General features: G+C 41.8%; 1 protein-coding gene across 2 annotated transcripts in view; it reads left to right on the plus strand.

The window, feature by feature from the left end:
• Positions 1–885: 885 nt before the first annotated feature.
• The window catches only part of LOC139542517 (chemokine-like protein TAFA-1), a 30,231-nt gene continuing 15,628 nt past the window's right edge, over positions 886–15,488 (plus strand). The window contains exons 1-2 of one of the 2 annotated variants that reach the window (XM_071348043.1): positions 886–1,374; positions 3,039–3,189. In XM_071348043.1, coding sequence (XP_071204144.1) covers positions 3,042–3,189 — 148 coding nt within the window. In that variant the 5' untranslated portion in view covers positions 886–1,374; positions 3,039–3,041. The remainder of the gene's footprint in view (positions 1,375–3,038; positions 3,190–15,488) is intronic. The other variant, XM_071348044.1, reaches the window with a different exon arrangement.

Here is a 15,488-nt window from a genome sequence, read left to right on the forward strand (position 1 = left end):
ACCTGAGAGGAGTGTGTCACACTTTCTCTTCTTGCTCCAAGTTTTTATTCACTCATTCCCCTCCATGGGAATTAACCTCACCTTTCCAATCAAGCAACTCCAATAAATATGGAAGTTTTCTCACCGCTGTAAGAGCAGTGTGAGTTCAGGGCCGCAGGCGTGTTCTGTATACCAGCGATAAAGCCTTAGCACAATAGAGTGGAGGAGTGGAGCTGGCTTCAAGTCATGCCATGGGTATGGAGGAGGGAGGACAGCTTCTCTCAGCCTTACCGTCTCCCACACATACTGATCAGGGCTGACTTACTCCCTGTAATGACACTTACCTCTCCCTTATTTCCTAAGGTAGCCATTAAACCTCCATCACATGACTGATGAACTCGACTTCGGTATTTGAATATCCCCCTCAGCAGTCCAGTCTATGAACAACCTTCTAGTAAATTACCCTTCAGCAGAAGGTTGGTTTCAACTCTCTTCAAACTTCTTATTTCTAATAGGTGTCTATTTGGTGATGAATATGTATTATCTACAGTTTCCATGTAATCAACAGGCTCAAGTACATCAAATGTACAGTAAAAGAAGTTAGACTGCATGCAATTGCATGTCATATTACCATGAACCACATGGGGTTATGTATATCTATAGTGAGGGGAGAAATTAAATGCTGACAAAAATCCGTTAAGATTACTGGGGAAATCTTAGTGTCTGTAGGTTCTCAAGTGGGGTTTCCTATGTGAGACCACCTGTGCTGATTTGCAACTATGAGAGGCTGATTATCATGGTTTGTTCATACAGTACCCTACAGTAGCATGCAGTTCCAGTTTGATAGTGGGGCAGTCTTGCTTTAAGAAATGTGATACAGTCTTTACACTCAGCCGGGCTGTAGAGGAACACTCATTACTTAGTGCTCGCTGAAGGGGACAGAGCAAGAGCGTGTGCTCAGAGGCTGCCTCTCAATGGGAGGAGGATGCAGATGGAGAAAGCGAGAGAGAGAGAGAGAGAGAAAAAGCGAGAACGCGAGAGGGGGGATTCTACAGCAGTAAATTAAGGATTGCTCCTTATGTGCCTGTAAACGCGAAAAGCCAAATCTATTCTGTGTCAGTGCCAGGGTCTCCTCAAGGGAAGCCAGTGATATTTCAAAGGTGGAAATGGCAAGGCTCTAAATCTGTTGTTTCTGACTGGCTCAGCTGTCAGCTTTCAGTCACTGTGCTCAACACTGTTGGTTGTCCTCAGACAAAGTGAAGAAAAGGAAGGAAGAGTAGAGTGACGAGTCAAAGGAGTTTGGGAGTCTCAACCTAAATCAAGGACGGAGTTGGATGGGGATTCCACATCAGCCTCAAGATGGATGGATTTAAAACAACGTGTTAGAATACTTAGGTAAGAGACTTACTGTTTAAAGAAGAGAGAGAGAGAGATGTTTACTGTATGGCGGGAAGTAGAAATACAAATTCACCTAAGTGAATTCAAATGAATAAATGGAGACAGTTTTATAAAATCATCATCACTTGTTTAACATGTTCATAAAGATTAAAGTGTGTTTGCACATATTTACTGCATTAAGCAAATTCCTTAGAGGTACGATGCTCTGTTTCTATCACACACTTTATTTGTAGTACCATTGCTTTGCGTACTAAGTATTTACTGTTTATTTTATGTTGTGGATTTAATTTTCCTCTCTTTTTCCAAGGATCATTTATACCAATGTCAATGGCAAATAAGTGCAGGTTACATAGAGCCTGTTCAAATACATAATGCATGAATGATCAAATGTACTGACATTTTCTCAACCTTTTATGTTATTTACAGTACTTACATGAACACACATGAGTACATAAACAAATTTAATAGAGCATCAAAAATAACTCATAGAAATGTAATATGGTTTGCTGACTACGCCACCTTTTTACAAAGGTAAGGTTCTCTCGATCACGGAGACTGTAATATCTAAGATGAGCTGCTGGAAGAAATTTCCTCACGGAAGTACCATTCTTGAAACCCAATCCTTTTAGGTAGAAGAAAAAACTCTGCTAAAATTTCACGCACACACGGGAGGCTGCATTCAGAGAAAAGGCTGTGCAAAATCATTTGAAACCTAATCTAAAACAAAATCTTAAAAGCTAATTTGCCTTTGACATGCTCCTTGAAAATGTATTATTTTGTAATTTGTTGAACAGAAACACTGCTTGTCGACAACCCTTCTAGTTTGTTGATGTGAGGATCTTTTGACAGAGGTAATTATTTTGTTTATAACTGAGAAAAAAACGGCACTGAAATGGAATCTAATAAAAAATCTTATTACCTGACAAAGGCACCGGTCCAAAAGCTATTTCTCTTTCACAAGCGTGACTAAAATTGGATAATTCTGTACTCTGTTCAATAGAATCCCAATTTAATGCTATCACCTCTACAATGTTTGTTGATGTCAAGATCTCTTGACAGAGGCAATTGTTTCAAATATTGAATCATTCTCAAACCAACCCTAACCTTAACCTGGGATCTACATGTGTCTTACAGCCCCCTTATATAAACAGCTTTGGATTCCCATTGCAGTTCTGTCACTGTCACAGCCTTGTGATATCCAAAAGCCATCCATAGAAAAGAGTTGGCAGCTAACTGCCTGCGAGCCAGGAGAGAAACGTTGTCTTTTTTTATTTCAATTTTTGGTTTAAAGGCAGGCAAGAAGAGAGCGAGAGAGAGAGTCAGGAATTGAAGAGAGGGAGTCAGCCTGTCAGAGGAAAACTCAGCTGCATGGAAAATGTCCCCAGGGGCCATTCCACAATTGCTGCTGCGCTGTGGCTCAGGGACGAGATAGGGCAGGAATAAAAAGATTACAAATGAGCAGTTGATAATCACGCTTAATGATACACTGCTTGTTATAGCGATTATGTGGAAGTTCAGCTGGGTCAGTGTACCAGGACATCTTTTTCTGTGTGTGTGTGTGCTTTCATGCGGTCATAAATGCATTTGTGCTTGCGTGTGTGTGTTCCTGTGTGTGTGACATGATGACCTATGACATTGACTGTGCTCTCCCCCTTCTATAGCAGATGTGTCCTGTCATGTCCTGGCTGCTGTGCCTGGTCCTCTGGGTCAGTGGGAGGTCCATCCAGCTGTGCCAGGCCACCTTTTATGAGACCATACAGCTACAGCAGCACCATGTGACACGGCCTGGAAGGACCTCCATTCACATGATTGGTGAGTTGGCTTCTCAACGACAACACCCTCTTCCACTTCTGCTTTGTTCCACCTTTCAGCTGTGTGAATGTAAGTCTGACCTTGTGAGTCAAATTTCATGAGGTTTATTGTCTTTATATAGCCTTTGCATGGATATTTGCGGTACTCCACATGTGTTTGCTAAGATATTACAACAACAAAGATGTTACTTCAAACAACAAACAATTTATTTTTTACCTCGGACATCATAGGACATCATAGGACATCATAGGACATCATAGGACATCATAGGTCATCATAGGGCATCATAGGGCATCATAGGGCATCATATGACATCATAGGGCATCATAGGACATCATAGGACATCATAGGGCATCATAGGACATCATAGGGCATCATAGGGCATCATAGGTCATCATATGACATCATAGGGCATCATAGGGCATCATAGGGCATCATAGGGCATCATAGGACATCATAGGACATCATAGGACATCATAGGACATCATAGGACATCATAGGTCATCATAGGGCATCATAGGGCATCATAGGGCATCATATGACATCATAGGGCATCATAGGACATCATAGGACATCATAGGGCATCATAGGACATCATAGGGCATCATAGGGCATCATAGGTCATCATATGACATCATAGGGCATCATAGGGCATCATAGGGCATCATAGGGCATCATAGGACATCATAGGACATCATAGCACGCGCGATAGAACAGCAGAGTATGTACTGCAATGTTTTTGACCACACTGCTGGATGCTTATTTCCTCAAAACAAAATCAATAATAAATGCGCATGGGGCTGCCAGTGGCGCTGTTTCACCTATCACAGATCTCAGCTTTAACTGGGAGAAAAGGGGATAGGGAGGAGGGCTTGGGCAATATAACTATATTCTACACTGAACAAAAATAGAAACGCAACATGTAACAATTTCAAAGATTTTACTGATCTACAGAAATCATTCAATTCAATTCAAATCAAATCAAATTTATTTATATAGCCCTTCTTACATCAGCTGATATCTCAAAGTGCTGTACGGAAACCCAGCCTAAAACCCCAAACAGCAAGCAATGCAGGTGTAGAAGCACGGTGGCTAGGAAAAACTCCCTAGAAAGGCCAAAACCTAGGAAGAAACCTAGAGAGGAACCAGGCTATGAGGGGTGGCCAGTCCTCTTCTGGCTGTGCCGGGTGGAGATTATAACAGAACATGGCCAAGATGTTCAAATGTTCATAAATGACCAGCATGGTCAAATAATAATAATCACAGTAGTTGTCGACGGTGCAGCAAGTCAGCACCTCAGGAGTAAATGTCAGTTGGCTTTTCATAGCCGATCATTAAGAGTATCTCTACCGCTCCTGCGATCTCTAGAGAGTTGAAAACAGCAGGTAGCACGTCCGGTGAACAGGTCAGGGTTCCATAGCCGCAGGCAGAACAGTTGAAACTGGAGCAGCAGCACAGCCAGGTGGACTGGGGACAGCAAGGAGTCATCATGCCAGGTAGTCCTGAGGCATGGTCCTAGGGCTCAGGTTCTCCGAGAGAGAGAAAGAAAGAGAGAAAGAGAGAATTAGAGAGAGCATACTTAAATTCACACAGGACACCGGATAAGACAGGAGAAGTACTCCAGATATAACAAACTGACCCTAGCCCCCCGACACATAAACTACTGCAGCATAAATACTGGAGGCTGAGACAGGAGGGGTCAGGAGACACTGTGGCCCCATCCGATGATACCCCCGGACAGGGCCAAACAGGAAGGATATAACCCCACCCACTTTGCCAAAGCACAGCCCCCACACCACTAGAGGGATACCTTCAACCACCAACTTACCATCCTGAGACAAGGCCGAGTATAGCCCACAAAGATCTCCGCCACGGCACAACCCAAGGGGGGGCGCCAAGCCAGACAGGAAGATCACGTCAGTGACTCAACCCACTCAAGTGACGCACCCCTCCTAGGGACGGCATGAAAGAGCACCAGTAAGCCAGTGACTCAGCCCCTGTAATAGGGTTAGAGGCAGAGAATCCCAGTGGAGAGAGGGGAACCGGCCAGGCAGAGACAGCAAGAGCGGTTCGTTGCTCCAGAGCCTTTCCGTTCATCTTCACACTCCCGGGCCAGACTACACTCAATAATATGACACACTGAAGAGATGAGTCTTCAGTAAAGACTTAAAAGTTGAGACCGAGTCTGCGTCTCTCACATGGGTAGGCAGACCATTCCATAAAAATTGAGCTCTATAGGAGAAAGCCCTGCCTCCAGCTGTTTGCTTAGAAATTCTAGGGACAATTAGGAGGCCTGCGTCTTGTGACCGTAGCGTACGTGTAGGTATGTACGGCAGGACCAAATCGGAAAGATAGGTAGGAGCAAGCCCATGTAATGCTTTGTAGGTTAGCAGTAAAACCTTGAAATCAGCCCTTGCCTTAATAGGAAGCCAGTGTCGGGAGGCTAGCACTGGAGTAATATGATCAAATTTTTTGGTTCTAGTCAGGATTCTAGCAGCCGTATTTAGCACTAACTGAAGTTTATTTAGTGCTTTATTTGGGTAGCCGGAAAGTAGAGCATTGCAGTAGTCTAACCTAGAAGTAACAAAAGCATGGATTAATTTTTCTGCATCATTTTTGGACAAATTGAAATTTGTGAACCAAATTTGAGATAAATATGTTTTTTGTGCATATAGAACATTTCTGGGATCGTTTATTTCAGCTCATGAAACATGGGACCAACACTTCACCAACACTTCATGTTTCTTTTATATTTTTGTTCAGTATATGTAGAATGGTGTGTGTTTGTATCTTCTTTGTAAATAGTCATGGAGAAAGATTGTAATATTTTTCTTACCGCTTTAGAAAAGGTTCTGGTGCTTGTGGTGTCTCTGGGGCCTTAATTTGACGAAGGCATTAATTTCTAATAAGCTAGGACTAAACACCCATTAGCTAGCTAGCATGCAAAAGTCCAAACCCACCTGGCTAGATTGTGTGTTTAGTCATTTCGAGCGATGGTTTGCAGGATCTGACAGAACTATTACCCCCAGTAACTTCAATGCTGAGGTGTGAGTTTATTTACCAACAAACTATTTTCCTCCTTCTGGTTTGGGTGATTACAATTACAATCTCTATGAAATTGGGCTGAATGGGAAGTAGACTACCGGTCATATGGTTCATATGTTATGAAGAGAGAAGCATTCCCACACTCTATAGTGAATCTTGTCAAGGCTTTCCACAGAGAACTGTGCCTGTGCTTTTAACTGGGGTGGCAGGTAGCCTAGTGTTAAAGAGCATTGGGGCAGTAACTGAAAGGTTGCTGGTTTGAATCCCCAAGCTGACTAAGTGAAACATATTTTGATGTGCCTTGAGCAAGGCACTTAACCCTAATTGCTCTGCATAAGAGCGTCTGCTAAATGACATAAATGTAATTGAGCGTGCAGCTCCTCAGTGGCTGTTAAATTTGTAATGTCATAGTAGTGCTAAAGCGTGTTAGCTGCTGCTGGTATTCAACATGCTGTCAATGTCAGGACAATTATTCGTACTACAATATAAAATTCCATGTTCATGTCCTGATGCCTACTGAAGCAGCAATCAAGACTGGTTCCGAAGAAACTGTGCACCATTTCAATTGTTTTATACATCCTCCTACAGCATTTTTTAAAAAATACTTAAAGTAAATGCTCAGTGTTCATTTAAAAAATGTATTGGGTCAATGTAATAAAGCACAACATGCTGTAGGCTACATGCTCATTGGGTTCTGTTCTTTTCCATGTCAAATATCTACTTTAGTGAGATTTATTTGGAGAAAGCTGTGAGCCTGATTAGAGTTACTGCTCTCTCGTGAGTCTTTGTTGTTTAGATGTCCCTGCTCATAAGCTTTCCTGAAAAGATTGATTGTGCCGGCACTGAAAGCAGCTAATTAGTCTAGCTGCTTGAATCATAAAGCAATGACGGAGGAATAACACAACATGGATGTCATATTAGTAGCTCTAGTCCTTGAGAGTAAAAACTACACCGAGAGCCATTTAAAACGACACAAAAAGCCATTTAAGAGATGGCCTTGTACATAGATAAACAGATACACAGATGAGATGAGACTGGGATAGGACTGTAATGCTGAGTGTTTCAGTTGCATGTCTGTCCCCCAAAAATGTCTAAACAATAATAAAGAGACTATGTTTGCTGAGCTTGAGAGGCCTAGCTACCAAATAATGACCTTATGAAATCTCCTCTGAGACGTCAGTGCTTATTGCTGTTCTATGAGCTTTGTGATGGTACAGACCATAATTACATTCTCCCACTGAAGAATGAATTACTTGGGATGTTGGCACAATACCCTCTACAAACACACATTTCAGACAAGCATTTAAGAGAGATTACAAATTCAACCAAACGTGAATCCTGGTTAGTTGATATTGTACAAAGCATACAATCCTTATTTTTCTGGATCAGGGGAAAGTGTAAAAGCCTTGTCAATCCTGAATACCATAGTTTTCCTTATCCTCATTCCAGAATAAACGGGATGCCGGTGTTATGAGAACAGAATGGGATGTATGGATTGACTGTGACATCAGGGCATTTGTTCTGTGTTATGTGTTGTGTGGCTGTTGGATTGGTAGCAGTATTGGGGTTGACAGGTCATGAATTGGTGGCAGGAAGGCCATTGGCTGTAGACCGTTGGGCCAATCATTGAAGCCAGTGACATGCCATAAGTTCAAAGTGACTGGTGTTACCACAGGTAATTGAGATCACAAGTGGCTGTAGATCAGTTGTTTCCTTGCCAAAGGAAAGTGTTGGGCTGTAGGGGTAAACAGGCCTCTAATCATAATAAATGGTAGGCATAGTGCAATGGAAGGTTGTGACTCTTTACATGCTGATCACGGATAAATGCAACTCACATGATGTCCAATATAAACATAAACAACACCTAATCCCAAACAATATACATTCACTTTGAAAGCCGTGAACACAGGTAGGTCTATATGTATAATTGCCTTGAGCCAATTTTGAAATGTGTTGCAAAAACAGCACAAAGCATCCCAAGTCTCCCTGTACTTGAGATGATCACACTGGTGATTACTTCTGCTTTGCAAGGATACAGGTTACCCAACAACAGTTCATTGGGTAGTACTTGACAGTCCTCCCGATAGCATTAAGGGCTCTATTCAATCCACATCGTGGACGTTCAGCTTTACAGTGTGATTGGATTTTAAAGGTAATGTTCCTGCTTCAGTGGAGGCTGAATTCACGGTAAACGCTGCACATGTCGGCTGAATAGGAAATGACCTGTACATTTCTAATGCGGAATCTGTAACACTTCAGCTTTACATATTGAATAGAGCCCGAAGTCTTCCCAGGCCCAGGCCCAGCACACTCTAACTCTTGTTGGAAGTAGGATTCCTGAACAGATGATTATGTATGTCCAGTGAATCAGGAGGAGGTAGTGTACTCCTCTCCACCCTGCAGCTGTACTTATAGGATGTAGCATCAGCCGGAGCTCCAATCTCAGACGTGCTGTAGGCTGTTTTACCTTTGGTGCAGACGGACAGTGTGGCTTGCTGAGCTAAGGGTCACATGAATCACAAGGTGCCGTATTTATCCGGTGCAAGGAGCGTGAACAACAGCGCACAAAAGAGGAACAGATTGTCAATAGTGGTGCATGGATAAAATCATTGGGGAAGCCAGGCTGGGTAGAAAAGCCATATTACAACCTGTGTTGTGATAATTGCAATGTTTTTTACTTTTACTTCACTCCATTCCTAAAGAAAATTATATACTTATTACTCCATACATTTTCTCATACACCCAAAAGTCCTCGTTACATTTTTTATGCTTAGCAGGACAGGAACATTGTCTAATTCACACATTTATCAAGAGAACATTCCTACTGCCTCTGATCTGGCGGACTCACTAAACACAATCTTCATTTGTAAATTATGTCTGAGTGTTGGAGCATGCCCCAAGCTATCTGTAAATAAGTAAAAAACAAGAAAATGGTGCCATCTGGTTTGCTTTATATAAGGAATTTGAAATAAATGTTTACTTTTGATACTTGAGTATATTTTAAACCAAATACTTTTAGACTTTTACTCAAGTAATATTTTACTGGGTGACTATCACTTTTACTTGAGTCATTTTCTATTACGGTATCTTTACTTTTACTCAAGTTGGGATCTTTTTCCACCACTGAACTAAGTGGCCTAGCCCGAACCATGAAAAACAGCCCCAGACAGATTATTCCTCCTCCACCAAACTTTACAGTTGTCACTATGCATTGGGGCAGGTGACGTTCTCCTGGCATCCGCCAAACTCGATTCGTCCGTCGGACTGCCAGATGGTGAAGTGTGATTCATCACTCCAGAGAACTCATTTCCACTCCTCCAGAGTCCAATGGCTGCGAGCTTTACACCACTCTAGCCAACGCTTGGCATTGCGCATGGTGATCTTAGGCTTGTGTGCGGCTGCTCAGCCATGGAAACCCATTTCATGAAGCTCTCGACGAACAGTTCTTATGCTGACGTTTCTTCCATTGGCAGTTTGGAACTCGGTAGTGAGTATTGCAACCGAGGACAGATGATTTTTACACGCTACACGCTTCAGCACTTCGCGGCTGAGCACTTACAGTTGACCGGGGCAGCTCTAGCAGGGCAGAAATTTGACGAACTGACTTGTTGGAAAGGTGGCAACCTATGCCGGTGCCACGTTGAAAGTCACTGAGCTCTTCAGAAAGGCCATTCTACTGACAATGTTTGTCTATGGAGATTGCATGGCTGTGTGCTCAATGTTATACACCTGTCAGCAACGGTTGTAGCTGAAATAGCTGTATCCACTAATTTGAAGGGGTGTTCACATACTTTTGTATATATAGTGTATATAGGCCTAAGTCCAAGACAATAAGAAAACACAGTGGCAGAATAAATCCAACCACACATTTGTTTCATCACAAAACCGGAAAGCAACATCTGTTCGGTGAAGTCCACAAAGCATATTGCATGTAACAAACAGTTACATGACCTACAGCATGGTCAATCAAGTTAATGTTTCAGACGTTTTCTGCCTCCACTATTCCAGCACTATTTTAACATCAACATTTCAACATCATCAAATCCCTCTAATAGAGTGACAACTAAAAGATTCCAAAAACAATTTATTCCAATCAATGTAAGCTAAATATCATGTGGCTGTCCATGGTACTGATTACCGTGTGTGTGTGTGTGTGTGTGTGTGTGTGTGTGTGTGTGTGTGTGTGTGTGTGTGTGTGTGTGTGTGTGTGTGTGTGTGTGTGTGTGTGTGTGTGTGTAAGTAGAAAAAACAAGTTGACTCACCCTACTTGTAGAGAAACGCCAATGCAATCCTCCTCTCTTTCTTGTTGAAGAAACGGTCTATGACTGTAATACAGTACACACTTTTAGTTTTCTGTTGTCCTAGGCTGGCTCAGTAAAATGCTTGCTCACTAGCTTAACATCCTTTCATGGGCAACGATGTGCTAGCTAGTTAACATTAGCCTACTACATCCAGCTACTGCATATATTGAACATCCATCCTCTCAGACCAGAGGCACAATGTATGAACTAATGGTTGGATCAGAATTGCTGTTATAATCATTGGCCAGTAGGGAAAATAAAGTAAAACCACAAGTCCAAATCCCTATCTCCATCTATGGCTAATTTAGGAAAGGGCCAATTTTAGCTAGCTAGCTAGCCACCAGAGGACAACAACACAATGAGATGCAACAATTCATGTTTTTTTTCTGTTATTGATATTTGGCTTTTGAGGTGATGTGATCGGTGTTTAGCCAAATCCAAACTTGTTTCCCATGACACTTTTTTTTGGTGCGCCAGAACCATTCACAGTTGAGCTTGCTCAGTTTAGAGCAACACTAATGGGCTATTATTGTATTGTTTTTTAATCAAGGGAGGCCAAATGCTCACTGGCTTTCCTTGCATTCAATGCTACAGAGAGCAACAATATCTCACTCTTATAAGATAGACGGGCTACTCGTAAAGAGACAGAGGGGCGCTGTTTCACTCGCTCGGATGCTTTCTCCAGTGAGATACATTCAGCCTCTTGCAAACTGAAACACAGAGAGACGAAAGACACAATTGTTTTCAGTTTTTTATTTTTTTATTTGTCAATTTGACTTCCCTTGGAAACCATGAATACACGCCACTGCAGAGGGGTTGTCATGCATGCATAACGGGCATTAGTTGGCATGCAACCATCCACACCCAACAGGGACCACAGGAAATGCACTACAGTACTCAGAAGTAAACACTCTTGCCACATTTGCTACGTTTTATTTCGTTTTTCAATCACACTTTATCTCTACTAACTCATAGTTAACTCATGCATAAGCTTTGTCCCATGTTTTGAACTTACTTTACAAACTGAACCATATGCTCAAAACAAACACATGCAATTAATCTATAGTGACATGGTTGTATATAAATTATATGGTTATACAGTATATACGTGTATGAAAAGGGTGTGCCCCCAGGTACAAAGTTATATTTATTTTAAATGCAAAATGCTGTCTGTCAGACAGTCCATTTTCCCATGTGGTGTGTGTGCACTTAACAGTGATCTATATCCAGTAGAGGGAAACACATGCCATCTTAAATTAATCTGGAGTGATTGTATTGTAATTATGTACATTCTTCAAAGAGGAGGAAAGATTGGTGCTTTAGATAGGAAGAATCCTGTTGAGTGGTTGGCCTAAAGCTTAGTTCCATGTGGAGATGTCGAGAGAGACAACAGAGAGGAGGTGGAAGGAGACAGAAGCCTGAGGTGGTCTCACTCTCATCAACTCGCTCTCACCTACACTACGGCTGGCAGGGCTTGAACTCAGACAGTGTTGAACTCTACTTGGCTGAATGGTTCTTTCCTAAAAGCCCTGAAGATACAACATCAACATCATGTTTGTGTACGAAGACTCCCAGTATCATTTTAATTCTCAGTGCAAATAAATACTTTAACTGACGGACACCAAAACGTTACATACATTTTTTTTTCGATAAAGAAATCAGAACTGAATCCACAAGTATAATACTTAGGTTAGAGGTAGTGGTTATAGGTAGGTTACACTATTTTAATGTTGCTTGCAAGCTACATGTTTTTCATTGTCTATCGCTCTGTAAAACAGAGTGATAGAGAAAGAGAAGGAGCACAGACATTTCCCCCATGCTGTCTAACAAAGGACAGCCAGTGTACTAGTACAGTACTACTCATTTGCCAAAGAGAGGAGAGGAAAGGAGTAGAATGTAATAGCTGAACAGAGATGGCAACCAGGCTACAGTGCTACGTCCTTGCCAGAAACAAACATGGAAAATGGATTTTCAGCTGTCGCAAACAAAGGTTGCATCCTTCTCTGCCGAGTTCTTAAGAGTGACAGTTTAATAGCCTTATATAATGCATCCTCCTGGCGCGTTATTTGACTTACATTTCCCTCATCCTACCCTCAGACCTCCGCTGAGAAGGCTTGGGTTAAAATACTATTTGAAATCTTTCATATACTTTGAGCATTTGCTTTAGTCTGCCTGGAGTGCCAGGTGGGAGGGGTTTGCACTTTTGAGACTTTTGTATTGGTTCCATTGCAACAGGCAAGCTTAATCAAGCACAGATACAATATTTGAAATGATTTCAAATAGTATTTGAACCCAGGTCTTCCTCAGAGCCAGGAAGCCATGCTCTCACCAGTCTCATCCCAGCCTCCCTGCAGTGTTTATGGGAAGTGGCATGCAGCCTGAGCTCCAGGCCCTGCTACATCTGGAGCCTGCCAAGGCCACTTTGGCACAATATTCGCCATGCCACAGTGTGACCCCAGAGGACCAACACTCTATACAGCTCCATTATGCTATGTAGGGAACCTTTCTAGACTAATGCCCAGTCTATAAACTATTCTCATAGCATTTGCCACATGCCACATCAGACTTTGGGGTCTCCTTCAGGGGAGGATAAAAAAAACGAGTGATGTGCCAATTTTGGATTTTGGATTTGGGCCACATATTCTCAGTTATTTTGTGTCTTTGGTTCAACTAGGTGAAAAGTAATCATATATGGATACAGGACACTTTGGACATGCAATACCCTTGTTATGTTCAGTATAGGAGCGATATTGGATTTTACAATTCGATTTCCTCACAATTTTCTCTCTTGGAAACCATGAATAATTCAATACACAAGACCCATGTGGGCTTAGTGCTTGTAGACAGTTGTTTATACAACATGTTAATTGAAAATGTACATGCAGCAGCATTGCGCAAAGGGCTATGGTTTGAGGTCAATGTGTGTGTGCAAAATGAATTTCGGTGGCCTACAGCTTAATTAATTACCCAGCACTCTTTCTGCTCTGCCTCTGCCAGCTGTTAGCAGCTTCAGACTCTCTGTATGAGGATCTCCGTGCATTAATAACCATGCTACATCACTCCCACTAGGCTCAGTGGCCGCTGGCACAGGGGGATCTCCAAGAACGCACACATGCACACACACAAACATAAAGTGTAGAGTGGAGGGGAATTGTTTTGTTTTGCATGTTGGAGTCACACGAAAACAGCAATCCATCAACACAGTGTCAAACAGCCTCCACATTCAATGCGATCATCCTCTATTCACGTTTCACCATTCTCCACAACAACAGCATGAGGAGGAAGGAGGCTAGAAGAATACTATTTATCCTAACCCTAGATAAGATCTGATTTTGAAATAGAGTAAAGCGATAATCCTTTCACTGAACATATCATGCCTATGTCAGTGGTTCCCAACCTTTTCAGATCCGGGGACCACCAAATCACTGTCAAAAGATCTTGAGGACCACCATTCGCAATGCCACTGCATTTTCTGAAAATAAAATATATTGGCGGTCACATTTAGTTAATTTTAATGATAAAACAAATCATTTATTCAACTTTTACAGCGCTTCCCAATACAATCTCAAAGCGCTTTAAGCGAGATAAATACAATTTTAGTGAAAAATAAAAAAAGACATGCAACAAATAGTTCAATAGATGGATGATCATGCCATAGTGTTTGCATAGTCAACTTCCACACAGCTCTGACACACACACACACACACACACACACTTACCACACCAGACATGCTACCAGGGATCTTTTCACAGTCCCCACATCTAGAACAAATTCAAGAAAACGTACAATATTATACTGTATAGAGCCATGATTGCATGGAACTCCCTTCCATCTCATATTGCTCAAGTGAACAGCAAACCTGGTTTCAAAAAACAGATAAGGCAATAGCTCACAATACAACGCCTCTCTCCTATTTGACCTAGATATTTAGTGTGTATGTACTGAAATGTAGACTATGTGACATTTTAAATGTGAGTAGTTCTGTCCTTGAGCTGTTCTTGTGTATTAATGTTCTGTATTATATCATGTTTCATGTTTTATGTGGAACCCAGGAAGAGTAGATGGTGCTAATGGGGATCCTAATAAAAAAACAAAATACCATTCATGGCTTGAGCAGTCAGCACCAGGTAGAAGGCCAGAGTAGAGCAGTGAAGGTAACAAATGAATGGCCTATTATTATTTGAAACAATTTGAATTGTGAAAAGACAAAATTGTAAAATTGCTTAATACCATTCATACTCCCAACTGTTATTATCCACCTGCGGTACGTCCGCGGACCACCATTAGCCACAACATCCACATGACCACATCCACATGACCACATCCAAATTCACCACACAGTGGCTGATGTAATTGGGCACGAAAGGATGCATGATATTCTGTATGAATAATTGACACATACACCATTTTCTTAGAATATATGATAAACTACAAAGCAGTATTAATGGTAATACCTTTCACACCACCCTACCAGTTGATGGGATTTTGATGTCTGACATTTTTTTCTGAGTAACATTAATTTATCATGATGCCGGCGTCAACTCTAATCAGTATTAAACTATCAGTGTTGTGAGTCTGCTGTACATCTCAGTGAGACAAGATCAGGACCCTTAGGTATCATCAAGGAAGACTCCCCCCCTGGATCTGATGCTGTGTCTGGGCTGAACTGTAACCACCAGAAAATAACTCAATCATTTCAATCATTTCATTTCAGCAGTTTTTTTCTTGTCCTAATCTCTTGCAAAAATATGTGTTTGTGACCATTTAGCTCTAACTCTAACCCTAGCTTCATGTCCACATCTTGGTTCAACCTTAACCTTAGTCTCAACCCTAACCCTAACCCTAGCTTCATGTCCACATCTTGGTTCAAACCTAACACTATCCTCAACTATAACCCTAGCCATAACCCTAACCCTAACCCTAGCTTCATGTCCACATCTTGGTTCAAACCT

Source organism: Salvelinus alpinus, chromosome 17, assembly GCF_045679555.1.
Source record: "Salvelinus alpinus chromosome 17, SLU_Salpinus.1, whole genome shotgun sequence".
NCBI classification, from domain to species: Eukaryota; Metazoa; Chordata; class Actinopteri; order Salmoniformes; family Salmonidae; genus Salvelinus; species Salvelinus alpinus.